General features: G+C 55.9%; 10 protein-coding genes across 10 annotated transcripts; 4 read left to right on the plus strand and 6 right to left on the minus strand.

The window, feature by feature from the left end:
- Positions 1 to 147: 147 nt before the first annotated feature.
- CDEST_06777 (uncharacterized protein) lies at positions 148 to 995 on the plus strand. The gene has a single exon (XM_062922936.1). It carries the CDS (start codon positions 263 to 265, stop codon positions 722 to 724), a length of 462 nt encoding a protein of 153 aa, XP_062778987.1. The 5' UTR covers positions 148 to 262; the 3' UTR covers positions 725 to 995.
- A 1-nt stretch (position 996) lies between these two features.
- CDEST_06778 (uncharacterized protein) lies at positions 997 to 4827 on the minus strand. Its single transcript, XM_062922937.1, has one exon. The coding sequence runs from the start codon at positions 3124 to 3126 to the stop codon at positions 2518 to 2520; it is 609 nt and encodes a 202-aa protein (XP_062778988.1). The 5' UTR covers positions 3127 to 4827; the 3' UTR covers positions 997 to 2517.
- Positions 4828 to 10825: 5998 nt separating this feature from the next.
- On the minus strand, positions 10826 to 12543 carry CDEST_06779 (Putative isochorismatase). The gene is made up of 3 exons (XM_062922938.1): positions 12249 to 12543; positions 12005 to 12187; positions 10826 to 11933 (listed from the first exon to the last, which is right to left on the minus strand). The coding sequence occupies exons 1-3, from the start codon at positions 12304 to 12306 to the stop codon at positions 11455 to 11457; spliced, it is 720 nt and encodes a 239-aa protein (XP_062778989.1). The 5' UTR covers positions 12307 to 12543; the 3' UTR covers positions 10826 to 11454.
- A 1-nt stretch (position 12544) lies between these two features.
- Positions 12545 to 14185, plus strand: CDEST_06780 (uncharacterized protein). Its single transcript, XM_062922939.1, has 2 exons — positions 12545 to 13132; positions 13189 to 14185. Exon 1 carries the CDS (start codon positions 12637 to 12639, stop codon positions 12910 to 12912), a length of 276 nt encoding a protein of 91 aa, XP_062778990.1. The 5' UTR covers positions 12545 to 12636; the 3' UTR covers positions 12913 to 13132; positions 13189 to 14185.
- Positions 14186 to 14567: 382 nt separating this feature from the next.
- CDEST_06781 (Putative Snf7 family protein) lies at positions 14568 to 16863 on the minus strand. The gene is made up of 2 exons (XM_062922940.1): positions 15676 to 16863; positions 14568 to 15609 (listed from the first exon to the last, which is right to left on the minus strand). Exons 1-2 carry the CDS (start codon positions 15721 to 15723, stop codon positions 14971 to 14973), a joined length of 687 nt encoding a protein of 228 aa, XP_062778991.1. The 5' UTR covers positions 15724 to 16863; the 3' UTR covers positions 14568 to 14970.
- Positions 16864 to 17174: 311 nt separating this feature from the next.
- CDEST_06782 (Putative co-chaperone protein p23) lies at positions 17175 to 18816 on the plus strand. The gene is made up of 3 exons (XM_062922941.1): positions 17175 to 17486; positions 17648 to 18040; positions 18143 to 18816. Exons 1-3 carry the CDS (start codon positions 17459 to 17461, stop codon positions 18352 to 18354), a joined length of 633 nt encoding a protein of 210 aa, XP_062778992.1. The 5' UTR covers positions 17175 to 17458; the 3' UTR covers positions 18355 to 18816.
- An 853-nt stretch (positions 18817 to 19669) lies between these two features.
- Positions 19670 to 22398, minus strand: CDEST_06783 (Putative RNA recognition motif domain, nucleotide-binding alpha-beta plait domain superfamily). Its single transcript, XM_062922942.1, has 5 exons — positions 21717 to 22398; positions 21634 to 21663; positions 20659 to 20823; positions 20533 to 20609; positions 19670 to 20478 (listed from the first exon to the last, which is right to left on the minus strand). The coding sequence occupies exons 1-5, from the start codon at positions 21948 to 21950 to the stop codon at positions 20202 to 20204; spliced, it is 783 nt and encodes a 260-aa protein (XP_062778993.1). The 5' UTR covers positions 21951 to 22398; the 3' UTR covers positions 19670 to 20201.
- Positions 22399 to 22984: 586 nt separating this feature from the next.
- CDEST_06784 (Putative oligosaccaryltransferase, oligosaccharyltransferase subunit ost4p superfamily) lies at positions 22985 to 23787 on the minus strand. The gene is made up of 2 exons (XM_062922943.1): positions 23644 to 23787; positions 22985 to 23569 (listed from the first exon to the last, which is right to left on the minus strand). Exon 2 carries the CDS (start codon positions 23501 to 23503, stop codon positions 23348 to 23350), a length of 156 nt encoding a protein of 51 aa, XP_062778994.1. The 5' UTR covers positions 23504 to 23569; positions 23644 to 23787; the 3' UTR covers positions 22985 to 23347.
- A 2-nt stretch (positions 23788 to 23789) lies between these two features.
- On the plus strand, positions 23790 to 25277 carry CDEST_06785 (Putative Zinc finger, CCCH-type, Torus domain, ZC3H15/TMA46 family). Its single transcript, XM_062922944.1, has 2 exons — positions 23790 to 24777; positions 24829 to 25277. Exons 1-2 carry the CDS (start codon positions 24146 to 24148, stop codon positions 25262 to 25264), a joined length of 1068 nt encoding a protein of 355 aa, XP_062778995.1. The 5' UTR covers positions 23790 to 24145; the 3' UTR covers positions 25265 to 25277.
- On the minus strand, positions 23950 to 26692 carry CDEST_06786 (Putative short-chain dehydrogenase/reductase SDR, NAD(P)-binding domain superfamily). Its single transcript, XM_062922945.1, has 5 exons — positions 26468 to 26692; positions 26120 to 26414; positions 25761 to 26067; positions 24829 to 25707; positions 23950 to 24777 (listed from the first exon to the last, which is right to left on the minus strand). Exons 1-4 carry the CDS (start codon positions 26517 to 26519, stop codon positions 25618 to 25620), a joined length of 744 nt encoding a protein of 247 aa, XP_062778996.1. The 5' UTR covers positions 26520 to 26692; the 3' UTR covers positions 23950 to 24777; positions 24829 to 25617.
- Positions 26693 to 26875: the final 183 nt, after the last annotated feature.

Raw genomic sequence — 26875 nt, forward strand, 5'->3', positions numbered from 1 at the left:
ACCCCCCAGTCACCGCACCCCCTATTCCAACACACCCCCAACACGCCCCCGTCTTCCCAAAAATCCAGAGGAAGGGAGAACGCGCCCCTTCGACTTATAAGTCTCCCGTGTCCACCTCCTTCCCACACTCACAGTCCAACCCGAGATCAACAATATCCACAACCCACAACCAAGAAAAGAGTCTTATACGAAAAAGACCTATACATCGCGCTCTTACAAACCCTCTCACCATATTCTCACACACATACAACACATCGTAGCCATGTACGGCTCATACGGTTCATACAGCTCCATGGGCGCCGTCTCCATGACTGCCCCCATCGATATCGCCCCCAGCAACATGCTCGCCCACGACCGGTCGTGCGCCTTCCCTTCCTGGCCGCGCCGCGATACCCTCGCCGACTTTGACGGCGAGCCCCGGGCCACCTCGTACCTTTCCGACGAGGACCTCTTCCCCCAGGACTTTGAGGACGACTCCCACAGCGTCGCCAGCTCCGGCAGCTTCTCCTCGCCCAACTCCCGCTCGCCCCAGATCACCGAGGCCGAGCTTCTCGACATGGAGCGCGAGCGCATGGCCATGCAGCGCGAGGCCCTCCGTTGCGTCATGCTCGAGAAGGAACGCCGCCGCCAGGCCGCCCTTCAGCAGAAGAAGTCGCAGCGTCGTGGCAGCTCCAAGAAGAGCCCCAAGAACAAGCAGGCCGCCATGACTCCCATCGCCGAGTGAGAGACGCCTTTCACAGCAGCAGCTCTCTACTACATCGGCGGTGGCGCCAAGCCATGTCTACCAGCACTCGTTCGGACGAGGGAGGGCACCATTCCGGAGAGCATCATCCTAGCTCTTTCACACCTCGTCTCGACAAACCTTAATCAGTAATTACGGCACATAACTTACATCTTTGTTGCCGGCGAAGGCCACCAACATCGCCTGCGACCCCTTCCAGGCCTTTGGTCTTCCAAATACGACGCTCCTTGGCCACTCATTGTGGCCTCGGTCTCGAATACGACGGCGCAGAGGACCTCTCACCGGCGTGTTGGGGGACACCTCCAAAGCCGATCGTGGGGGAGCCCGCAGCAGCGCGTCTCAGCCACACTCGCACAAGTCCAGCGGTGTCGGCCACCAACCGAGGGAAGAGTCACCCGGCTAATGGAAAGCCGGTGTGGCAGGTGAGAGGAACAGGTGCAACCACAGCCTGGATCCGTGGACTCATGGGACTCAGCATAGGCTTATCGGCATTTCACATGCTGTGCATGCCCGCCTATTGTTACTTGTTTTTGGTCTCTGTTTTTCTTCATGTTGATACCCCCTTGCAATGGCCGCCCGAGGTTACGCAAACTATTTTTGTCGCATGGAGTTTTTTGTTTTGTTGGGGTTTGATTGGAACTGGATCGATCAACGGATCGACTCTTGGGAGGATAGGGACTGGAGAATTAGGGGGAAACATCATGGCATACACAGCACATTTGCATCCGCATTTTATCGGGGTTCCAAAGCATGGACGGGGGATCAGCAGCATCAGCCTCACTCGATCGTGGGCTCTTTGCAATTTAGTTTAGTATTTAGTACGAGATACCCTTCGCCACTGAGCGACAACAATATTTGATTCTTTCTTCACACACATACACACACGCTGTCATACTTGTGTGATATGGTTCCAAGGTTTTACTTTCGTGATTCGCATGAGGATGACTCGATGATGGCCTGGCCTCTCATTCCTGCTTCGGAAGCGTCACAAGTGTGGGAGTCATCTCGGGTGCGCTGGGGCGTCAGCACATGTTCAGGTGGCGGTTGCACCGATGCACCCGTCGGCAAACGGAGGTTCTCTGGTTCAGTGTGGTTGCTGAGGTGAGCTGAGTTGCCGACACCACCACCACCAACCTGATGCCAAAACAAGAAAATACCAGTAAAGGGGGGAAAAAATAAGAAAAGCTGGGTTAGCTACCGACCCAGAACCGCGCACGCCCAAGAATCCGGGCTGGAGGGTTTACCCTGTAGAGCCGCGCGCTGTTGTTCCGATGTCGTCATCTATGTTGTGTGTGTTGTGTGTTGTGTGTGTGTGTGTTGTTGGCTTGGGGCTAGACACACACAACTGGGCACCGAGAGTTTAGGGGGAAGCGTTTTGCGAGAGGGCTTGAGAAACGGTCGGGAACGGTCGGAGGACTGGCTAACTGACTGACCCCCGCCATTCAGCTGGCCTGGAACCCATCCACCGGCACTTCTACGGCCAGAGAACCCAGAAGCCCTCCACCAAAATCCCGTATCAGCGACGCGTCCCTATTTGACCAGTTATGCCGGCGCTCCCGTCTGAAGGACACAGCCTCACTTTCTGCGCTCTAGACGTGTGCATTACGAGTCTCCCCTCCCCCCAACCACCGCACCGTCCGTTCAGCCACACGAGGACCCAAAAGTCGTCTCTATTCTTAGGTTTCGGCCCTTGGGCCTCTCGGGTTTGCGATCTTGCGTGAGGCCCTGTCTATCGGGCCCTTCTGGATCGGGATGGATGGGGGAACGATAAAGGGTTATTGCCGTATTTGCTCGTGCTGCAAAAAGGGGGATGAATGCACAAGGCGAGCCTCGGTCGAAGCTGCCAGTCCGAACCTCAAGACCGTTTGCGTTGGCTGGTGGGATGCCGTCGGGTGCGCCACTGGGCCAAGAAGCCTCCTCTTTGTTGTCTTGTTGACGAGGGGCCTATATCCCATGGATCGGGGTGGATCGGAGATCCGGGGGGGTTCTGGGCCATCCACATGCTCTCGGGAGGGTCCTCGTCTTTGGTCTTGGGACTTACATACGCCATGGCTTTGTTTTCGTGTTCGAATACTTGTTTGTTCGCTCTCCCATCCTTTCGGCACTTTCTTTGAGCTCCGGGAGAGAGGGGGAGGTGCTCTATCGTGATGCCTGCCGAGGGTACGGGACGAGTCTGGGGAGTGATATGGGGAGTCTTGTTCGGATGGTCGGTCATTGGCTACGCGCAGTCTCTTGCTGACGACGGTTAATGGTAATGCGGAGACGCGAGGCTCCCAAGCCCGGAGAAGACGGGATATTTCGGACTCGGATCCGGACGCGCGCGGTGGTGGGAGGAGAAACGAACTGCCTCGAGGATTGGACACCCTGTCTTTGAGGATGAACATGCTGCCTCGGAATGGGGTTTATTCGTACTCGTGATGCGACGGAGCCGAACGGCGCTTCCTCTGGTCACTCGCGCCCACCTCAGGGCTTTGCTGGTCGTCGCGTCACCCGCCATCTCGCAAGCGTCACGCGACTGGATCTCGAGATTCGCCCTCGAGATGGAATCGAGATTGTGGCGTTGGGGATCATTAGAGGAGGGACTTGGGAAGATCCCCGGGGGGATTAAAGAGAGGAGCGAGAGATTCAACGGCATCAGCCACAAGCTGGGGGATTAACCAAGCTTCCTGCCGTCATGCACTTACGGTCTCGGACATGTCTAGAGAGTCGGCCCGGAGATCCAGCGCATCCTGACCAAGACAGGCAAGATTACCTTGATTAAGATTTTGTTGATCAATTATCCAACATTTTATCCCCCCCCCATTCCGCCATCCACGTCTCTTCATCTCGGTCTGTCTGAAGAGCGCCATGCAAAGATGCCGAAGGGCGAAGTCTCGGACTTTCTCTTCTCCTCAGTAATAGCAACAACAATCACTTCCAACACCGACACCCCCCTCCTCGCGCGAAGCGAAACCGGACATGGCAGATGCGTTTCTCCCCCCTTTCCAATTCGGAACCTCAATGACACAGCTTACACCGCATTACCTTTGCTTCCAAGATATGTGATAGGGCTGCCCTGCACGACCGCGGGAGAGAACGGGACGCGGGGATGGGGGATGACGAAAGCCAGGGCGATAAGTCAGTCACCTCTTCTCTCTACATCGTATCTCCCCGCATGCACATAATCTCCTCAGCTTATCGCGGGGGTGTTGAGGGTGAGTGAGTGTCTGCCGGAATGCAGAGTTTACGACTGGACGAGATCCTTGGGAGGTTAAACGGATGAGATCCGTTTAAAACCGGGGTTCCCGCCGTTGGATCACCAGACGGTTCGTGGTGTATGTTGCCGCATTAGGGACACAGGGCGGAATTGTGCACGGCGCGGTCCCGCAAAGGGAGGTGGCAGCGCGGTACTGCTGGGTCCCTAAAGCGGCGAGACGGGGAAGGGGAACCTTGACGGTTGTCTGTGAAGACCCAAAGCGGTCAGAGGCCGACGACGCTGCTGCAGAGAAGGGCCTGGACGGTTAATTGTTCCCTTCTCCCCCCCGCCATTTGGGTTCTTGGGCCCAACCAAGGCATGGCAAGGTGGTAGGGACCCCAGCGCCGGGAGGAAGCCCCGGCGCCTGGACCTCGTTGACGGGATGAGGGCCCTCGTCCTGCATTGCGTGTACACCCCCTCCCCTTGTTCTCCCTGACTCTTGGGTAAAATGGGCCTTGCTTGTGCGAAGCAGCCTTGGGAGATTTGGGTCGGTTGGCATTTTTGAAACGGGGATGCACCCGGCGGATCTCAACTTGTCAAACTCCCTGCTCCCTCTTCCTCCACCGCCGAATGACGGGACGATCGCTCCCGGGGGTGTTGGAGGGGCAGACACGCTCTAGACCTTTTCCAGGTTTTGCTCACTTTCCCCTTCCGTCCACGTTTGCGGACCCTCGTGGAGCCCTCTGGAGCTGCTGGTGCCGTGGGAGCTCCTCTCTTGGGTAAAAACTCTGCTGCCGGTTCCACATGGGCGTTGGATCTACGGGTTATCAGCCGGCGAGGACTCTTGAATGACCGTTGGGAATTGGGAGAGAATATATGGAGAGCACGGGGGGGCAGGGTAGGGGGGAAGATTGTTCTGGCTTCTCTCTTTGACAATGACAAGGAAGTAGGGAGTCCCGTTACCGGTTATCCGCTTAAATGGGAACCCGGGAATGGGAGAATGCGGAAGGAGGGAAAAGAGGCGGAGACTCAACCTCTAACGGGCCTTTTTCGCATACGGAACAGATTGTGACTTTTGGAACGTGTTTTGGGAACCATCCGCCCGCGTCCAGATCCAGCACTTCTCTAACCTCGGTGCTTTCTTCTCCCTTTTGTCTGTCTCCTTCTGGACCTCCCCTCCGTCGACCAGACCGGACCGAAACTTCCCCTCCCGTCTGGTCTTCGTGGGCAAGTTGACTAGGCTCTTCCTCGGCATCATGGTTCATGGTTGCCGGCGCAAATGACGATTCGTGACCCACTCCTGATGTGATGGTCTTCGTCTAAAGGTGAGGAAAAAAAATTCTTTTAAAAATTCTTTCCTTCTAGTGCTATTTCTCCGCCCTGGGGATCCCCACCCCCAGCCTTCTGTGTGTGTGTGGTCGCTACTTCGTATGGTTTGTTGGTGTGTATGTGTGTGTGGGAGGGAGAGAGAGAGAAGGCGAACGCGTTACCGCGTAATCCTCGTCTCGGTGTCGTTTCGGTAAACTGGCAGGACTGAGTCGTGGGAGACAAACCCCGAACTTCGAGGTCGGAGCATGGCCGACGCTCGACCACAACCGCACACCCATCCACCCCTCTCCGGTCCTTTTTCCCCGGTTCGACGCTCGGTGGCTCATGAGTCAAGCCCGCGTGGCTCACCCGTCATCACAGACACACAACCCAACCTGAACCGCCTTGGAAGAGGCGGCGAGCGACGGTCTCGTCGTCTGAAAGGGCATGCTCAAGCGCTTCCCCAGACCCCCCCCTCCCGCCCCACCCCGAGTTCAACAGAGGGAAAAGCTTGTGAAAATCACTATCCATTCCAGGGTCTTTTTGTTTTATTTTACCTTTCTTATCGAGCTTCTTTTTGCTTTTGTCAAGGACGTGAACGACTCAGGGGATGACTGAGTCGTTCAAACACGCCCTCCGACGTCAGCCATGACTTCAGCGTTTCTCGAATGCTGCTGGATATCATCATCCCGTCCAAGGTTCGGAATACATCACCCACATGGCAGCTGTGCTTGCGAGATATGTCGGTATACACACGCCCCATCCAGAATGTTAAACAACCTTCTTTCCTTCTCCTTGCTCCGCTGCCGGCAGACTTGCAACACACTCCGAATCAAGATCAGACCAAAAAGAATCAAGGTCGAGAAGACTGGGGCGCCACGCGAATTGGCCACCCGCACGGATTCCCTCCTTTCGCTGCGCCAGTCTGCCGTCATCCTGAAGCATTGGCCCCGTTCTTTTTCCGTCCTACTGATTAAGGTCAATCACCGCAAAAAAACAACCAACGGTGAAAGGCGGCTTGGTTGACTTTGGTCCATCTGGGACGGAAGAGAAAACCTGGGGTAAAAACGGGACGCGCGCGCGCGCGTGGTTGCCGTGTTGAAACCGCGAGGCGTTCAAGCCACGTTGAGTAGCGTCAGCCTTCGCTTCTTCTCTTTCCTGTTGGCCGGGTCAGGAACCGTGAAACCTCGACGGGAGAACTCTCTGCAGCCTGCCGTGCAACCAGCAAGCCCGCCGCCAACCAAACCGATCGTGGTTCAGCTCTTTGCTTCTTGACCGCAACTAAACCCCCCACCGCAAGCCAACAAAAGCCAACGAAGTCCCATAAGCAAGCGCGGGCAACGGTAAGGCTTGCCGGGCAGCAAACAGTTGGCGTTTCCTCGTCAGCAATATCGGTTGCACGCATCGTTTGGGCCACGATCCGGAGACCCGTCTGCCGTCCGATCAGTGTCGGAGGGGGGGAGGGGGGTTTCCGTTAGGGCGTTTTGCACGAAACTGGAAGACTAGGAACCATGGGTGACTGTCCCCCCCAGAACATTCACCAGAGTAATGACCCAGGAGTCGTACGTGGGTGGACGATTGGACGGGAACGGTTCGTCCGCGGTCTCGCACACACGGGGGGGGAGCTGCCAAGAGTGGACAGGCCAAAGTGGAAAGTTAACGGAGCGCCGTTTCTCCATCCAACCGGCGAAAAGATGCGAGACTGAACTCGCTGGACGTGCGACCACCCTGGCAGACCGTATCGCGAATCCTGGAGGAGGAAAACGTGGGCGTTGGGGTCCTGATTGATTGCCTGAAACGGCAGGCGAGTCCCAAACGGATTGGCTGTGGTCGCTGAGCCAGCTTCCGTCCGCCGTTAGCGCCATCTTTCACTCTTATCGCCAGCTCGGGCCATTCCTAGATAAGATACTGCTTTATTTTACCGAATGTGAAGAAGAGAGAAGGAGGGGGGGGGGGGGGCGTGCGTGGGGTTCACCGGCGCCCAGTATCCTTACGGACTGAGCGGGCTTATCTCATCAACGTTCGTATCTGTACGGCTCACTCCATCACGAACCGAACATTCTCGTATGCTGTCATCCTGCTGGCAGTGCTATTTTCGACTCTCGCAGCGGTGGTGATGGCGGCACCACACCTGATTCTTCAAACAGCGAGGCCACAGCCGGCGCCGCTCCCTCCGCTCCAGGAACGCCTCTTGCTCAGATCCCATCCGTGCTCTCAGTCCGCAAGCGCGACGCCATCACGTTATTTTTGAACGCCTGGGAGGGGAAGGACGTCTATCTGACGAGCCCACCCCCCGACATCCCCCGGAGTCCAAACCAGAGCTCGTCCGGCGAGCGCCTCCCGGAGGTGATAAGTCCACTAGCTGCGCTTCGAGTCCGCTCTATTCGCGCCGTCTGGGAAGGGAGAGAAAGAGCGGCGGGGGTTTGTTTCTGCGCTGCTCGCTTCGTGTGGAAAAACGCCGAACGAGGGGCGTGGGGGGTTGTTTCTCATTAGGGTGATGGCGGCATTCTGCCCGCAGGCGTCCGAGAAGGCGGTCTGCAAGCAAGCAAGCAACCAGACGGTATCGTCGCCTTGCTGGCGTTCGTTGCTTGCTTGCTGGCACTGCTGCTTGGTTTCAGCTTGTTGCTTGTTACTTGTTGCTTGAGTGTTCCCTGTTTGAGAGATCTTGTCGGTTTGCTTTTGGACAACACTCCCGCACACCCCTCCATACCTGGTTGTTTCTTCTCCAACGGCCACCTCAACTACATCATCGTCACCGCCTTATGGCAAACCCACACTCCTAACACCCGTTAGAGTCGGCATTGCATATCTAGGCGCCCCCCCCCCCCCCCCCCCCCCCCCAGAGGGGCCCTGCATCGCAAGGGGGTGAAGAGAGGAGAGGGATCTCAGCAAAATCGGTCGGGCAGGAAGGGAAAAGAAACAAACAGCACACATACGATGTACACACGGGGAGATTAGTGACAACTGACAAGTGACCGGGGGGGACGACGGCTGGACGCTTCTGGCCTCCCTCCCCCCGCCTGGGCAGACTCGGGGAATCTCCCGGCGAACAAGTCATTTTTGTCGGTCGATCGCCAACGATACCCACGGCCTGGGCCTGGGTCTGGGTGCCGGCCGCGACCGCATCTCGCAGCTCACCACCAGGCTCTGCCACGCAGCAGAAATCGCTGTAATGGCGGTGTCGAGACCCTTCCTCCGTCGAGGAATGCGCGATGCCACGATGGCTTCGTGCATTCCAGACCGGAAGCCGGCCAGACAACAAGGCGAAGAAGACAACGCCCACCCCCTTCCTTCGTTACCGCCGTCTTACACCGCACGCCTGTTATCTTCAGCTACCTCAAGCCGCCGCCATACCAAGCACCTCGGGGCCCCCAATCTGAGCAGTGAAGACATCGCGCACGCATACACACACCACACCCTCGGTGTCTCGTTGGGATGCCGCATCCTCAACAGCCGGCGCCTCCCCCCCCCCCAATATCTCCATCCACCTCTCGCAACCACCATATTCCGTCTTCGTAATCGGTAGCAGTGAGCAGTAAGCCAAATGGCCTCGCCGTGATTCGCAATCACCTGCCCCGTCTGCCCCCCTTCTCCCCCCACGGCCGAAGTGCGGATGACTTACACGTCCTGTGTCCTGTGGTTTACGACACGAAGGACCCCCCCTCCCGATGCCGGACGGCTCCCGTCACACACTCATCACAGCCGATGATTGGGGGAACGGCGGTGCAGCGCACTCGGCCTGGGTGACGGCGTCTCATGGCCGGCGCTCGGGGCCTTATTGGTGATCAGAGGGCGCGTGTGAAACCCATCCTCTCCAGCACAAAAACGAAAAAGGGGGGAGGCTGCGCTCCAATCCCCGTCCGGCGCATCGCGAAAGCTTGTCCGTTTGGTTGCGATGGTGTTTCCCATCACCTGCTTTGGCGGTGCCGTCGCATCCATCCCGTGGTGGTCCCCCCATCTCGCGACCGGTTTGTGACTCACCTGTTTGACGAAAGGCCAGTGGGCAGGACAGGGCAGGGCACACCGCGATTTTTCTTTTGCGACAAGGTATCCATCCGTATTGTTTTCTTGTGTTTTTCGCGATATGCGCCGTGGCCCTCACGGCAGCCAACCGCTGCTGCATCAAACCCGATAGCGGGCCGCCTTCAGCGCCATCATCCATCCCCTCTCCGCCCCCTTGACGATGTCCGCGCATGCACACTCCCCCTCCATCCCCCTCCCTCTACCGCCATTCCGACCCTCCGCGCAGGCTGCAGGCGTTAGCTGGGTGATTTCCCTTACGTGCGGTACGCAGACCTCAAAAATGCGAGGCCCGAAATAAGGTGGTGTGTGTGCCAACCCGGGGCTGATGATGCCAGGGGGGTCGAGGGCTCGAGGGGCCGGATGTCTCGCCCCGATTCGCCCGGCGATCGTTCGTGCAGCTTGCATCCCGAGCAGCAGAAGAATAAGCAACGAAGCAAGCAGCAAAAAAACAAATAACACGCCCAGCAGAATGGCAAAAGCAAACGAGAAAGCTGAAACCGTCACCTTTTGGATGACACTCCTCCCCCCCCCTTCCCCCTTGCTCTGCCAGATCACATTTTTAGGTTCTGCCACCGCCCATCGGTCCTCTGCAGCTTGCATCCGCCGCACACCCCTCCTATCCTTCACCGCTCTTGGTGATGGTCACATAATTTTACGAAGAAGAATGGTGATAAAAATGACAGGCTTATGTTCCGAGACATGTTTTTATTTATCCCCCCCCCATCTCGTTTTATGACTTTGCCTTGGCGATGGGCAGGGTAGGAATGGATAGTGTTCGCATCGAGTCTCACTACACACATCCGCCAGGGCATGAGAACCCGCAGCTCGGAAAAGCAAAACATGGTCCAGACAGCTCCATTCCCAACCTTGAGGAGGCTCTGGACCTCTTTTGAGACAATAAAACCCCCCCCTGGTCGCGGACGACGAGTAGGTGATGCACCACTGCGCTGTCTCTGATCGAAAACGCCAGATCGTCAGGGGGGAAACCGCCCAGGTCTTTGAGCTCTCTCCTGTCTTTGTACGACGAAGTGACGTGCTTGGCTGCCGTTGAGGATAGGAGCCGGCGCCCTGACCACACTCAAACTTGTCGACCTCGTACATTTTGTCTCTACGGGAGGACTGTCGGGCTGCACTCAAGATGCGGGTTCTCTGTTTTCAGATGCCGCCGACGGAAAGATACCAAACGTCGGACGGCAAGCAACCGTCGGCGTCTGATGTCCTCTCGCGAAGCCCAAACGGACCTGGGCGTGCTGTAGGTTTAACACGGATGGCGCTCTCCCGGGCATGCGCGGCGGCCGCGCCCAGACTCACTGGAATCCGGACCTCGTATGCCCATCTACGCCGCCAATCTTACGGGAGAGTGCCGCATGTAAAGGCCATCTCGATCGAGTGCACACCGCTGCCAAGTCGTCCCATTCGTCGAGGCCGCGAAACCCAGACGGTGGATCAGTCCACACGCGGCAAACGACCACCAGCACCCCCCTCCCCTCTCTAAGCCGTCCCGGAACCCTCCCCCGGCATGCACGGCAGCTGTCAAACTCGCATTTGCCGCGGGACCCGCTGCCGCTCACAGCCTGAGAAAATAGCAGGGCCGGCGGCGGGGTTGACAGTCAGCCGCCGCGTGCTGTCCGAGTGGCGGACGTCAAGTCCCCATCCGGTCCGACGGTGGGGACGGACTCCGCGTTGGTCCGTGTGCCGGCACCGGGAACCCACGACTTGCCTATTTGGGATACTCGGGGCCGGAGGACCTGGCTGAGTGCGGCGATCCGCGAACGGGCCGGAAGATGCTAGGACCAGAGCACCCTCCCATGCTGCCCAGATGCGCCGGAAGCATGCGAAAGCGTGCTGGTCGGCCCGGACGGCTTCGGTTTCTTGGCGGTCCGCAAAGCTCAGGACGCAAACTTTCAAGACATTGGCAAGCAAGAGCAAAAAAAAAGTAAGGTCAAGATCGTCCATTATGTATGCTTTTGAGTGTTGCGAAACAAAGCCATCCGACGAATGCCAAATCTCTAAGAATAGCCGCGAGAGCTCGTGAAGGAGAGACTAGAAAGATGAAGTGCAAACAAAACAAGTCTTTGCCGAGCGTTTCCGAACCCCCACCCCTTCGCCCCACGCTCTTTTGTGTTCTATATTCCAACGTTCTCTTATCCGGGAATCATACCATCCTCCCATTGTCTTCCAAGCCGCTGTTTTTTTTCGCGACGCTTTACAGAGGCAGGGTCTCCTGGCCCGGGCTGACGGTGCCGTTGGTGACGGCGGCGCGGTGGCCGCGGGCGAGGTAGCCGTAGGCGGGGTAGTACTCGTCGAGCCAGGAGAAGAGCTCGAGGGCGCCGGGGGTGTTGCGCCAGTCGCGCATGAGGTCGAGGGAGATGGAGAAGAGGGAGACGACCTGGACGCCGGCGGCGGCCATGCGGTCGTTGGAGACGTCGCGGATGAGCTCGGTCGTGGTGCCCGAGGCCTCGACGTTGGCCCAGACGGAGTAGCCCTCGGCGCGGAGGGAGAGGGCGAGGAAGGTGGTGCAGACGTCCGTGGTGATACCGGCGAGGATGATCTGCGACTTGTTGGCGGCGCGGACGGCATCGCGGAAGTCCGAGTTGTCCCACGCGTCGACCTCGCCGTTGCGCTTGATCAGGGGCGCGGTCGGGTGCATGTCGAGGATCTCCTGGGGAAGGGGACCGTTGGGGCCTTTGGAATGCCTGCGTTAGTGTGTCGTGTCTCGCAGACGTCGCAGAAGAGACGAAAGGACGAGTACATACCAGTCTCAGCAGAAGTGGTCAGGACGACGGGGAGGTCAAAGACCTTGGCCAGCGAGGAGTGGGCGAGCATCGAGTTGCGGTAAAGGGTGGGGTCGAAGTCGCGGGCGAGGTTGAAGAGACCCTCCTGCATGTCGACGACGAGGAGCATGGAGTCGTTCTTGTTGAGCCTCTCCCAGGGGACGGCTATTCGGTCAGGTCAGCGAAAGGCTGTCTCGAGGGCAGAAGATGTGGGAAGGGGGCTTACCATCAGCGTTGGCAGCGGCGAAGAGCGCCGAGACGGCGAGGGTCAGAGAGAACTTCATCTTGATGGAGTGTGTTTTTTGGAAAGTTTGATCTTCGGAAAGCTGGTTGAGTCTTTTGAGGGCTGGAAGAAGGAAGACTGTGCTTGACTTGTCTGCTGGATGAGGATGGAAAGAGAGACCTTGACTGGAGGTGAGATCCGATGCTCTTTATACATGGAATTCTGACGATGCAAGGTTGCAAGGCCACAGTAGAATCATTGTCGACATTACGCCCGAAAGTTCCTTGCCTCGGAGGAGGCTCCGCAACGTTGACATCGTGCGCCGGCCTTTGGTCCCTGACGCGGTGACCAAGCCATGTCCTTTCCCACGACGCGAGATTTCCAATAGCCCATGTCCATCGGCATGGTTATTTCCTCGCAGAACCCCAAAGCCCAGCTAGTCCCGACGTCTCTGTCTCTCCATGAGGATATTTCCCCATTCGGCAACATGTTGATGTCGGCGATCGTGGGTAAGGTTGGTGAAACAGCTGTCGTGACGAAGGCTAGAGTAAACAGTCGCTGTACGTTAGTAAGCCCCCTCCCCTGTTGGTTCTATGCGGGCGACGAAGCGAATCAAGCCTCATCGGTAGTCGCAGGCGCTGCCATTGGTGGGTTGAGTGCCTACTGAGCGGACCGGGACATGTTCGGCGGTGGAACTCCGCTCGGTGCTACCGCCGCCCGCATGGGAGATGCGGAGAGCGTCAATCTCACATCCAGAGCACCCCGGAACTACATGACGATTGACCCCACCAGATCTCGGTATTTGAAAGCTGATGCGTGGGCTTGACTAAGCTTTACAAGAGCGATGTCATCGAGGACCGCAGAAAGGCAGGCAGGTCGGGACGTGTGTAAGTCACACCCGCAGGACTTCATTTCCCTCGGCCCCGCTAACATAAGCACGCAGAAGTGCATACTCGGGACCGTCCTGCCTAGTTGGCGATGGGAAGATGGGGTTCGTTGACATTGGCTTAGCTAATGACCCTGTCAGTGTTTGATAAGGCGCTTTGTTGGCTGGTGAGGATTGCGTCCCGCTCCGCTGTGGAGACACCGGTCCCGGTGCCACGATGTCAGAGTGGAGGCGCCGTTGCCTAAGCCTTCATGGTGCGTGTGTCAGCAACCATCCTGGGCGGGAATGCGGTTTGCCTCTCTCCCAACCTCGGTAGGAAGAATTCAGATCGGAAAGCAGGGCATGCCGGGCTTTCTCGCTTCCCTCGATGCAAAGCCAAACATCTCTACCTTCGATACTGCTCCCCTTCCTTCATTTTCTCCTCTGTCAGTGCCACTGCACCTAACCACTGGTAGCAAGATCTCTCCGTTGATCTCTTGGAAGAAAGGATGAGCGAAGCCTACCTTAGGAAGGGAAGTAAGTCTATGGTCGAGTCAGATGAAGGTCTACACCCGTCTTGCAGGTAATTTGCACAATGCGTGATCCTACGCACCATCAGAAGTGAGTCCTCTTGCCCAGTGCCTTCTTTATTGAAGATGCACATCGCTCCAGATTCTCATCCGATAAGACTTACTAGTGGTTCGGACGGTTGTTTGTGAATTGCTAACCTGGGAATTCGGTTGATCCATTCCACTTCTGTCGGGAGAACAGCGGCAGCAGAACAATAGTGAGGTACCCGGGAGTCTGTTGGGACACAGATCATCGCTTTTCATCCAAGGTGGTCGATAAAGCTCTATGAAGGACAACTCAGGAGGGAACGGAGCGGCGTGACTTGAGGCAACACGCGCACCCTCTCAAATGGGCATGTCAAGGAAGTGTGCCGTTGAGTGGCCAGGCTGATGGTCATGATCTCAACGCTCTCCACAACCAAGCTGCCCAAGTCGGAACAATATGGCTAGTGTTGCCGTAGAAAAGGCCATTATCGGGAGGCTTCACCCATTAGCCGATTCAACTCATCCAATGGAGTTTGGTTCCCATATTCCAAGATCCGGGTATCGAGACCTGCCGCTTGGTTGCAGCTTGTGACGCGAACCCCCGTCGACGGACAAGAATGCAATGTCTCGTCGGATCCGACCAGGACAATAGTACCGGGACCGTCCTCCATACGGTTACGGCATGTTCGGCACGCTCTTCCATATTGTGATTTCGATTAACAACCTCTATGCAAATGCAGAGGGCTTGTGAAGCTGCAGAAACTGAAAGTGGTGCTCCACGAACGAGATGGTGAACTCGCCAAGCCTCAACGACGACTTCAGGAGTTGTTGACTTCTGCCCATTTGCGAGTTAATTTGTTCAACATCAGCATGGCAACACGGCACTCTCGAGTAAAGGAAGTGTGGCATCGTCATGGCATTTTCTCATTTGAAATATCTCTTTCCAAAACTTCAACTCCATGCTGTTGGCCAAGTAAAGAGACCTTGTCATATCCCATGGCCTATGGGTAATGGATTCCGCCTCTTGAGGCATTGAGAGACTGTATACTGCTGAATCACGGCTACTCCGAACGCCGGACGAAACGAAATGAATGGCCCTCGAGAACAAGAGCAACCAGACGAGGAATAGAAGAGAACCGCCCAACCATCGTTGGCGGGCGTCGCGTTCTGTGCCGGGCGTCTCTGCGAAGCTGTATCCAGACCCCATGGAAACGTTTCTTCTCTGCGAACTCGAGCTGATCAGCCGACCGGCTCTGACAAATAAATAAAAAACGCCATACGCCGTCTTTATCGAATATGCAAGCCATCAGCTGCGCAGGGCCTCGAGCCTGTTGCGCATCTGGTCCATCATGGCCTCGGCGTCTTCCTCTTCCTCCTCGGCCTCGACCGGTTTGGGCTCCTGGTGGACCGGCACCGCGGGCATCTGCTCCTTGGGCATACGATCCTTGAGGATCTCACCGAGGACCTTGTCGACCTCGCCCTCAGCCTCCTCCTCCTCAAACTCGTCCATATCCTCGGGCAGGCTCTCGCCGACCATCTCCTCGATGATGCCGGCTTTCATCAACTCCACGCTCAGCTCCTGCATCGTTCCAGCCAGCTCAGGCAGTCGGATCAGGCGATTGACGTCCTTCATCACGCCGACGCTTGCGCGGATGCTGCCCTCGATCTTGCGCACGGCGAAAGCCTCGTTAACCTGCATCTGTACGCTGTTGAGCTGCGCCTTGGACGTGACGAGCCGGTTGCTGGTCTTCCGTGCTCGGATGAGCTCGCGCGCGAAGTCGCGGGCCTCCTTCTGTGCTTGCTTCTGCCTCGTAGGGTCCCGCTGCGCCCGCTTATCGGCCTGAAGGATAAGGTTCTTCGTCTTGGCTTCCACTTGTCTGACTTGGTTTATGTCACGGTCCAATTTACGAATGTTGGAACGGATGAGGGCGTTGCATTTCCGCAGCTAGCGAACATGTTTCCGTTAGCGTCTCACGCCTCCAGTGCGAGTCTTATGATGGGCTCAATGTACCTGCTGCTGCGGGTCAGGCTTGACGAACAACGCTCTGAGCGTCTCCATGATGGGCTAATCGGCAGGCAAATGGCCGCAAGTCGTCAATCCACCGACAAAAAGAGGGATGTTCGCGTTCAATCGTGGTATCGGGTGGATGGTTTGTGGATGCGTGTCAGGCTGTCGCCAGCCTCGTCTATCTGACAGGATCAATGAGCGCTGCCTTGGGTTGAAAGCGATGTGTCGTCATTCCCTACTTGCTGCGTCGACTGATACGGCGTGTAGTGGGGGATTATCGTCACGTGGGGAAGGTAATTTGTATGCATATAAACAGGTAACCAAATAAGAGTGTACTATGTATTTATTGGGCATGCGCTGCAAGGAAAACGTCGGCTATTCACGCTTGCCTGGAGGATTATGTCAGCTTTTTTTTTGGAGGGTTCTCCTTCAGCAGGCATAAGGTTCAGCTTGGAGGTCGAGCGTCATATCTACAATCGGTGGTAATGCTGTAAGCACAAGCTCATGCAGTTGGGACAGGCTCATTTGGCATCAACGGAAATCATGCTACGCACTCAATTCCTCCCCGATCGTATTGCGATGGACGAATCGCGTGTTCCGGACGGGCCGTATCATAGCAAATGAGACCCCTGGTGATTAAGGGACTCAGCAGACAAACAGGGGCCCACGATGATCTCACTGCACCCATTGACCAAATCAAAAAAAGACAAGACGAAGTCAGCAACATGACAAGCACACTGTTCTTTGGGCCCAGCGGTATGACGAGTCTAGCGCTGAGGGACGGGAAAACGTTGTTGAGAACAGACTTCGGTCTCGGATACAATCCACGGTTCCAGCCGCCTCACAGTGGCTAGCTGACACAAGAAACACAACAGACGTACGCCCGAGTTTTGTGTCCACTTTCTCTACTTGACAGCTCCCAAAATTTAACCCAAAACCAAAAACCGACCAGACATCTTTCCAGCCGCCTGTAACCCCACAAAATAGGCCTGAACAGTGATCTGAGTGGATGCTGGCTTTGCCTGCAGCACACTTCTTGAGTGCTTCATGGCAAACGTCAGCAGAGAGGGGAAACGGGGATCAAGTTACCTGGTTCTGGAGCCAAAGTCCCACACAAATGGAAGTACCTGGCAGCACCTGGAATGGCAGGAAGAGGCTCAGCCAGGTACATCGTAGTACCTGGCACAGGGCATGGCACTGGCAGAGAGAGGGAGAGACAGAGGGAGAAAGAGGAGGGACGGGATTTCTTGCTGTACGTTCAGCCCTGCCAGGGTCCGGTCCGCAGCAATCCAATCATGGTGCCAGTACTGCCAGCGGTTGGCCGCCTCCGCTTCCCCAGTAGCCCAGTGCTGGTGCAAGCTCTGCAGCACAGGCGCTCTGTGCTCCGGCCGTTTGCCTACCCAAGTACCTAGTGTGGGTTGCCGCCAAATCTTTCGGATTCGAGCGCCTTCTACAATTGCCCGTGATCTCTCCAGGCGGTAACCGACCTCACCACCACCCCCAATCAAGGGCCCCCCCACCCAGCCTTTTCCAACCCGTAGCCTCACAACCTCCTTCCAGCTTCTCTTCCTTCCCACACTCTGACCACAAACTCTTTCCTTCTGCAACTCAAACAAATCGGTGTCAATTCCTCACACAACTACAGCGTCTCTTGACATCCTTCTTCCTTGATCGTCTTGTCATTTGCGATTTGCCTACTGCGACTCATTTGCGCTCCGCGTAAAAAGAGGACTACCCCTCACCCCCCCGTCATAGCTCCTTACACGACACATCACCATCCAGCAAAATGTCTGCCACCACGTTAACTCCCGAAGGTACGTGCAAGCTCTAACCCCCTCCCCTATTGTCGCATTGGACGATGCCAACCGCTGCTCCATTATCTCCGACATGAAGTTCCCATTCCCGTTCCCTGCACACCCAGCATCGATATGAGGCGGAACCAGGCTCGAAAGCTAACAGTGCCTCTCTCCAACAGTCCTCTGGGCTCAGCGCTCCAGCACATCTGACGCCTCCAAGAACTTTGTCTACGTGACAATCACAGTCCCCGATGTGCCCGCTTCCAACCTCAAGCTTGACCTCAAGCCCACCGGCCTGTCTTTCAGCGGCCACTCCGACAGCCTGAAGCGCTCGTATGCTGTAGACCTTGAGTTCTACGCCGAGATCGACCCTGCCGAGAGCAAAATCATTCACACCGGCAAGAACGTCGAGCTCAAGCTCCAAAAGAAGGAGCTCAAGGAAGAGTACTGGCCCCGCCTGCTCAAGGAGGCCAAGAAAGTCCACTTCCTTAAGACCGACTTCGACAAGTGGGTCGACGAGGACGAGCAGGACGAGGCAACCGAGGAGGACTTCTCTCAGTTCGGCGGCATGGGTACGTAACCTTGCACCACATGCCACAGTGCCCCACGCTGGCGGGTCGCATTTTCAACACCCCTTTCTCCCGAAGATCATGAGCTAACACGGAGACCAACAGGTGGCATGCCCGGCATGGGAGGTGCTGGCGGCGACTTCGGTGGCATCGACTTCTCCAAGCTTGGTGGCGGCGGTGGACCCGACTTGGGAGATCTGGAAGACGAAGAGGGCGAGGACGATGACGACATGCCGGCTCTGGAGGGTGAGGACGACGGCAAGGATGACGGCAAGGCCGCCGCTGCCGTCGCCGACGCCAAGGCTGCTGAGAAATAAAGCATTTCTCCCGCTACCCAAAACTCATACCGAGACGGTTTCGCGGCAGTAGTCGGCCTGCATATTCGGCCGCACGAAGACCGTGGATTACGCTCTAGACTAACGACCTGAATGCACTCCCTTTTGAAATCAAACGATGACAAGAAAGATAATTCGTGAAAATTTGGGACTGTATGCTCCATCCCCGGTGGCGCGAGAGAAACGGAGTTGTTGTTGTTGTTGTTGTATTTAACGCCATGGCGGCAAGGGCGCAACCGCCCTTGCGGCAGACCTCCCGAAGGGTATGTGGCGTGGAGAGCCGTAGGCCTATAACTACTACTAGATACAGACCAAATCGTCCTCCAAGTCGTGCCTAGAGGCAACTATGTGTTCGAGCTGTCTCTGGGTGCCGCTGGCTTGCCCGAGACAGTGCTTTGGTCGTCCCTAAACCGCGATTCCGCCAGTATTTCCTCTCCCTCGACCCAGAGCCCGCAGGCTGCTGGTTTACACAACGTCCCAGTAGCCGTCCGAAGCATATCGTGATAGGTTATACCGCCACGAGGGAAACCACAAGGGGCGAAACCTCGTGAGGATAGGTTGTAGGGTTTGCTGTTAGGCTCTGTAACAAGCACAGCCGTGTATTGCCGTGGCTATACACAGCGACCCTAGTGTCTGTTTGTCTTTTCGAGGGGGTCTTCGATCGTTTGAGGGGAAAAGGTGTTGAGGGAGCGAAGTCGAAAAGTCGATCGGTGGTGTTCAATTTGGGCCCGGAAGTGCCGCTTGCGCCGGGAATGAAGTTCGCCCGGCTCCTTCGGGAGGCTAGATGGAACCTCTGCTTCCTGCCCTACCAGGAAGACTTCATCTAGCCTGCGGAAGGCGATGTCAAGTCGGCGGCGGCTCGTTAGGTTGAATAATCGTCGGCTCGAATCGAGGGGGAAATGTGCGTTGTTAAGGGTTTGATTAGCGTATAGCCAATCTGCCCCAGCGCGCGGCGGCAAACCGCGGGAACTGGGGCCCCTCCTTAGCATGACACTAACAGCCCGTGCCAAGCCGGAGAGATGTTTCGTGGAGGTTGAAGAGAAACGGAGGAGGGGAGGTGTTTAGCGGATGAGATATCACGATTCTCTTATTACTGTCTCAAGACGATCATCTGGTCCCTTGTGGGCAGTTAGTGCCCGAGTCTGTTTCAAAAGACGAATTGATCCGACAATTCCGACCATGCATTCTTTTGACTGATGATATCCTGCAATCCTCGTTCTATTGTGCCCCGCTAGTCTTGTTGTCCATGAGTGGGTAGGTAACACAGGGATATACATAATCATGACGCTACAAATCGCAGTTAGTGTACCACTTGAAAACTTGACAAACACCCACACGGCAGGTTGGTCCAAGACCACAACCAGTCGCTTCATAGGAACTCGCATAGTCAAATGTGGATTTAACATCGTAGCATCACAAATGTAGACATGTAAAGTTGGGGGCCCGGCGCTTTGTGTAATTAAGTCTGTCCTACTGGGGGGGTTCGCTATAATACAAGCCCTGTTATAACCTGGGCGAAGCAGACGAATGGTTGGTAGGTGTTCCTTCTCAATGAGGCTGGAAACACCATTTTGTAGTGTTTTGGGTTGGTGCTGGAGGGTTGAGTGAGGCAATCTGCAAGCTTGAAAAAACAAGTCATGTCAAAACCAAGGCCATAATCCCGTAGCCTCCATGTGCTCGCTCTCCTTCCAGCAGTCTGTAAGAGTGCTCCACAAAGCGCGAAAAGAAAGGGAAAGATCATGGGCATCCCCGCGCAATGTACTTCTTAGACCTTCTCAATCCTGGGTTCCATAGGCGAGCTTGAAATCAAGCTTCAACTGCGACCGTCTTTACATAATCTCGTCCTCCATAGGGGCATCACCGCCAGTGGCGGCAGGAGCCGCAGCAGGGGCGGCAGCATTCTCGCCAGCGGGGTTGGCGCTCGACTCGAAGTAGTCAGCCATCTCCGAGTCCAACTCCTCTGCGGTCTTCTTCGTAGGGCGAGTGGTGCGTACGCGGCGCTGGGGCTTCTTGCCACGAGCGCCGGGAGCAGCAGCGGCACCCTTGTTGGCATTGGCGTTGTTGCGCTTGTCGTTGGCCGCAGACTTGGGCTGGGCTTTAGGCTGACTTTTGACTTGGTCAGTATTGCTTCCTAAGAGTGCATGTCGCATTGACACTCACGTAGTGCGCTCGGCAAGCGACTTCTTAGTGGGGGGGATGACGTTAGCTGCTTGGGAAGCACCAACGACAATCTCGATCTGCATAGAGTTAGACTTGTGTAGAGACGCAGGGCAGAGTAGATCGCACTTTGATGGGGCGGTTATCGACGAGAAGACCGTTCAGCTTCTGAAAGGCCTTGCTAGCGCCATCAGGCTCGCGGAAGGTAATGTTGGCAATGCCGCGACTGACAGAGTTGGGTCCGTAGGAGATTTCCACTCTTTTGATAGGTCCAACTGATGTGATGAAGTACTCCTGAGGGGAAAGTCGATGTTAGTTATCCGCAAGCGTTGGTTTTTTTAGTCACGATCGTCGTCCGAATCCGCGCCGCACTGGGGCAAAAGACCGAAAAACCCAAGTAGTTGAGAGCACGCGAAACGTGACAGCGAGCAGAGCAGTGAGCGTTAGTGCGCGCGTCAGCGTCTAGCCCCCGGAAGTCCACGCATGGGATCGTCTCGTGCTCAGTCGCTATCAAGTCGAAGGGTATCACCCCAAGTCGTAACAGCTGTTGCAGGCCAAACTCGAACCAGGGGGGCCTTCAGACCGCACCTGAGATCGCCTTGTGGACTTCAAATTCCACATGAGCACAACCCAAAAGCCCGAGAGATTGGCATTTCGAAAGCAATGAAGCCGAATATCGAAGCCATCATCTATACTGTGCCGATGCTCACTGCTGTGCTCGCTGGGAAAGACTCTAAGATCGCATTGTCGTGCTGAGCGAGCAGCATCAGACAAAGCTGATCATGTGGACATGCGTCATAGACAGCCAACATCCCGCGTTTTCAGTCGGCGGTACCATCTGCTCGAGTGCTGACCAGGCTACTCGAGAGGGATACTGTGATCGCGCGACAGGGATGTGCTCAACTTCCGAAGGATTCTGCGCCGTATTTCAGGATCGCAATATCGTGGAAGGAGTCTTGCGGCGTCTTGGCAAATTCCGGTTGGCAAGTGGCAATGGCCACCCAAAGGTTTGATCTCGCTACGACGCCGGCTGGGAAGGAGGACGGGCGAGAAATGACATGTCGAACAAAGTCCGACAGCTGAGGAGCCTTATCGGCAACATACCTTGATCTGTTGCTCGTTGACATCCTTGGGCTTTGGATGTGTTAGTTGGTGTCTGGTAGCCTGACGCGAGAAGAGAAACCTACCAAGTTGCTCACGATGACCTTGCTGTCACCAGTGCCTGGCGCGGGCTTGGCAGCGTTGGGCTTGTTTGCGGCCGCACGCGCAGGCTTCGATGTCTTCTGAACACCGCCAACCGGGGCTGCGGCTGCGGGACGACCACCAGTGGATCGTCGCTGGGAGCGGCGACCGGGTCCGCCGGCAGAGCGGCGCTGAGTCGAGAGAATCTCGTCAAGAGACTGGTCGAGCTTGCCAGACATGATGGATATGGATTTGGAATAGTCGGTTATTTTGATAAAATTATGTCTGTGACAAAGTCGCTGCAGTGGACTAGCAGCTGGGTCGATGGCGTCTTCTTCCTACTGGTACAGCGAAGAGCGCGATGTGATGTCAGGTTGTGGCGAAGTAAAAGAATAATTCGACGCGTCGGATGGTTTGCGCGACGATTCAGGTCTTGTGAGAAGTGGTCGGTTTAGAGAAGAAAGTAATGGAGAACACAAAAGCTGCGGATGCGATGCAGCAAGGGAAGGAGAGTGCGATCTGGAGAGGTCAAGAGGTCTTGTAGAGTTGGGTTTTTGAGGGTGCCCAGGATTGGAGAAGAGAGGATGCGGAAGGAAGGGGGAGGCGGAAACGGAAAGGAGACAGGCCAGTTTTTGCCAGCGGGAAGTGTCGTCTGGCCCTGCGCGAAGCGGCAGGCTGCGGGCGCGCCTGACCAAAACAAGAGGGGCCTGAGGTAAAGACTTCAGTCCTTGGGCGGCGAATAAAAGGCGCTAGTCTGTTTCAGGCTCGAAGACAGGGGTCCACACGAGCTGCTGCCTCCTAGGTACTCACTCGGCCACATCTCCCTGTCTGTCAATGTTTTTCTATTTCACTGCTCTCAAGCACGTTCGCTTCATTTTCATAGTTTCCCTCCGTCAGTTTCCTTTCCGAGCGTGTCTACCGAAATTTTAGCAAATGAAATCAACACGCGGAATACTAACAGTCCAGAGGGTTACGCCACAGTGACGATGTCGAATTGAAGGTGGAGAGGGGCATCACCCTTTGGCAAGGCGATTTAGTATCCTTCAACCGAAGTCTGAGTAAGGCAATATCAACCAGACAAGGCGAATCAGTCTACTCGTAGTTGGGTGGAACTGGTGGCCTCAACGGGGTTGGAGCTTTGCAGTACTTTCATTCGGTTCAAGAGCGACTACCGAAGCTGCCTAGGCAGCTTCTCCCTGACGCAAAATGTTCGGTCTTGCAAGTCTTCGTTTCTGACACTTGGCAACGAACAGCATGTCAAATACAAGCCTAAGGTTGCGTCGAGAACATGCCTGCCCAAGCTGAAGCGAGTCTCGGCCAAAAGGTGGTGCTTGAGAGCTTGAATTGTGTACGTTGGAACGAGGACTTGGTGGCCCCTTCCGATTATCTGCCGCTTTCACCGCACATCAAAACGGCTCGGAGCTCTATGAAGCGCTGTGCTGACCTGCGGCAAGAGTCTCTATCGCCGTGTCCGCCATCACTTGTCCTTTCCGATGCCGATTGTACCCTTGTGTCGCCCAAGGCGTGGCACCGTCATGGAGTAATTGCAAACGCTCTGCTTTTTTCGTCGTCGGGTATTGTACAGCTGATCTTCCCCTGGTTACCATTGCCTCAATTCCGTGCAGCTACACGCCTCTTATGACACAGCCTTCGCGGGCTTCGCGGGGCCCGCAGCCTTCGCCGGCAGCTCCTCTTCTTTGTTGACTTCGACATAGTGGTAGAGAATAATCAGAACCATGGCAGCGGAGCCGAGGAAAATTGCGAGGCGGTAGAGATCGTTGTCGGAAATCATGATGGCCTCGGGATCGTTTGCGCAACGGTGCTATGGGTGTCGTGGCAGGTAGGTAGCCCTGAATGTCTGCGACTCGGAGTATGAGCTTGCTGTACTTTCCAAACCCAGGTATAGAATAGCTCGAAAAGATCTCGACTTACATTGTTCTAATGCTGGATCGGTTAGACGTCAGGTTTGGTGAGTTTGAATGCTTCGACGTCGCACATAGAGCTTGAGATGAGGATGGTGTTGAGCCGAACGGACAACTAGACCACTGGAGCTTTCGGCGCTAGGCCGGCCGCTGTAGTGACTTCCTCGCTTGCTTCCTCCATTTCCATTACGGTAACCCCAGTCCCCCTTGTCGAGTCTGCTATGCGCTGACACTCCCTCCGCCCCCACCAATGCCAGCCCTTCACGTGACCCGCCCACTGTGCCTTGAACTTCTGACTTCATCCACGCCTCTCCCACTCTTTGCACATTCAGTGTCGACTTTTTTACGTTGCGTCGATCTCAGCGGAACCTGCTAGCCCCCGACCGCTGTCAACCACAGAACAACACAAACCTAGACTGAACCCAGCCGAAGCGGCCACCTCTTCGTCTCGGAAGTTTTCCACTTCAATCCATCAACTTTTCCTTAGTCGCACAACCGATTACCCCGCCAAGATGCCTCCGAAGAAGAATGACAAGGGCGCCGCCAAGAAGCCGGCGGCCGGTAAGGCCCTCGAGGACAAAACCTTTGGTATGAAGAACAAGAAAGGAGGCGCGGCACAGAAGCAGATTGCCCAGCTGCACTCGTCGATGAAGAACGGCGGCAGCGCTGAGCAGAAGCGTAAAGAGGCAGAGAAGGCGCAAAGGGAGAGAGAGAAGAAGGCAGCGGAAGATGCCAAGAGGGAGACCGAGCTGCTCCTGAACAAGCCCGCCCAGATTCAAAAGGTGCCTTTCGGTGTCGATCCCAAGACCGTCGTCTGCATCTTCTTCAAAAAGGGCAACTGTGAGAAAGGCAAGAAGTGCAAGTTTTCCCACAATCTCGAAGATGAACGAAAGACGGAAAAGAAGAACTTGTATACGGATACCCGCAAGGAAGAGGAGGAGAAGAAGAAGGCCGAGACATCTGCCGACTGGGACGAGGAGAAGCTCCGTTCGGTTGTCCTTTCCAAGAAGGGCAACCAACAAACCACTACCGACAAGGTCTGCAAGTTCTTTGTCGAGGCCATCGAGGACGGCAAGTACGGATGGTTCTGGGTCTGTCCAAACGGAGGCGACAAGTGCAAATATAAGCATGCTTTGCCACCGGGGTAAGTCAACTGCGGCCAGAGGCGAAGTTGAAGACTGACGAGACTCCCCAGATTCATTCTCAAGACCAAGGAACAACGAGCCGCCGAGAAGGCCTTGTTGGACAAGTCTCCCCTCAAGACCCTCACACTCGAAGACTTCCTCGAGTCCGAACGACACAAACTTACTGGAACCCTCACACCAGTCACCCCCGAGTCATTCGCCAAGTGGAAGAAGGAACGCTTGGACAAGAAAGCTGCCGAGGAGCAGGCCAAGAAAGCCAAGGAGGCAACTGGTCGTGCACTTTTCGAGAGTGGCAACTGGCGTACAACAGAGGACGACGAGGAGGAAGAGGACGACGACGACGGAGTCTGGAACTTGGAGAAGCTGCGGGCCGAGACCGAGGCTCTTCGCATCAGGAGGGAAGAGGAGCGTCTGCTGGCAATCAACGGCGGCACGCTTCCGCCGGCGGAATCGAACACGGCAGTTGCCGAGGCGTCCGGATCCTGAATTTGCTAACGATGAAGCAATCTTTATGTACTCGCCCGAGGCTGCGAGCATCACCACGAAACAGGCCGATTCGAGCACCTGCATGACCAGGTTCATCCGGCGGCCGCGTGGATGCTACGCCAGGCCACGATGGCGGATTCGTCTACTCTCTCACCCTAAGATCAATGAAGTATGACTACGTTCGCGACGTGCACTGTACCGATCCGAAGATGGGTATATGTGAGGCTATCACTGGGATATCATTTTGAGGTCTCTAAATACTTAGACGCGCCATGTTTTAAGGTGGCGAATCTTCTGTATTACAACGTTGGCATCTCGGCTCGACTCTTCAAGTCATAGAAAGGTCCTTCCGCTCAGAATTTCTCTACATAGGGTCTGATATCAACCTCTTGGGTAAAGGCAGACCGGTGTTGCGTGTGCAGGTGCCAGTAGGTCTCCGCAATCTGGACGGACTGGTTAGCCAAGGTTCCATGCGGCGAGTATGATCTGGACCTACGGCGTCTGGGGAAATCTTGCCGTCTTCTACGCCATTGTTGGCAACAAAATCCTTGCCCCAAGGTGTGTCGATACCTCCGTCAATGATTGCATGTGATACATGAACGCCCTTGGGTCCGAACTCGCGAGCCAGGGACTGGCCTAGAGCACGAAGGGCAAATTTACCGGCAGCAAACGACCCGAACAAGGCAGAGCCTTTGATGGACGCCGTTGCTCCTGTGATAATAAGGGATGGCGGGTGAGGCGACTCCGGCACCGACTCAAGTAGTAGAGGCAGCGTCTTTTGCGCGAATGTGAAAAATCCCTTTCTATGGCTCCGTGTAAGCAAGTCTCGATTGTTCCAGGGATCAGACTACGTACGGTGCAGCGTCGAGGCTGGCATCCAGCTCCTCCCTCTTGAGCTCGAGGAACGGCTTCCGGGCGAATCCGCCGTTGACGTTGTATATGGCGGCGGCAAGCTTGCCTCCGGGAAGCTGTTTCTTGATGGTCTCGAAGGCGACATTCACGGCGGCCTCATCCGTAGCGTCGGCGGTGAGGCCGAACGCCTGCCCGCCCGCTTGCTTGATCTCGTCAACGATGGAGTTGTAGCTTTCCGGCTTACGAGCGAGCAAGACGACGGTGTATGCCTTGGAGAAGCGGATAGCTGCTGCGCGGCCTGTAATCGAGTTAGCTCCGGCCGTGCACAGATGTACATGAGTAGACTCTGACCAGTTCCGGAGCCGACTCCGGAAATGATGGCGTAGAAGGACTTGGAAGCCATATTCAGGTATCAAAGCGAGGAGATGGAGGAAAGGGGTAAAATGTGGTGATTAATAATCCTTGGAACAATAGGCAAATATGAAAGTGATCACGGGAATGAAACGAGGGGACGATGACTTTAAATCTACATGAGAGAGTGCTTGCATGTGGTTGGCACCGTACGTTAGATTAGACCATTGGTCGGGTCCATGACGGCATCTGCGGAGGGCCGAACGACGTGCCCCGATTAATAATGTACCCTCTCCGGCTTCCGGCTCAGTCCGAGTGTAATTTTGGGGAACGACTAGAAACAGCCTCCATGCTGGCAAAGCGCTTTCCCCCCAACGTTCAAAGTGCTACTCATCTTTTTTTCCATTT

Source organism: Colletotrichum destructivum, chromosome 4, assembly GCF_034447905.1.
Source record: "Colletotrichum destructivum chromosome 4, complete sequence".
Taxonomy (NCBI): Eukaryota; Fungi; Ascomycota; class Sordariomycetes; order Glomerellales; family Glomerellaceae; genus Colletotrichum; species Colletotrichum destructivum.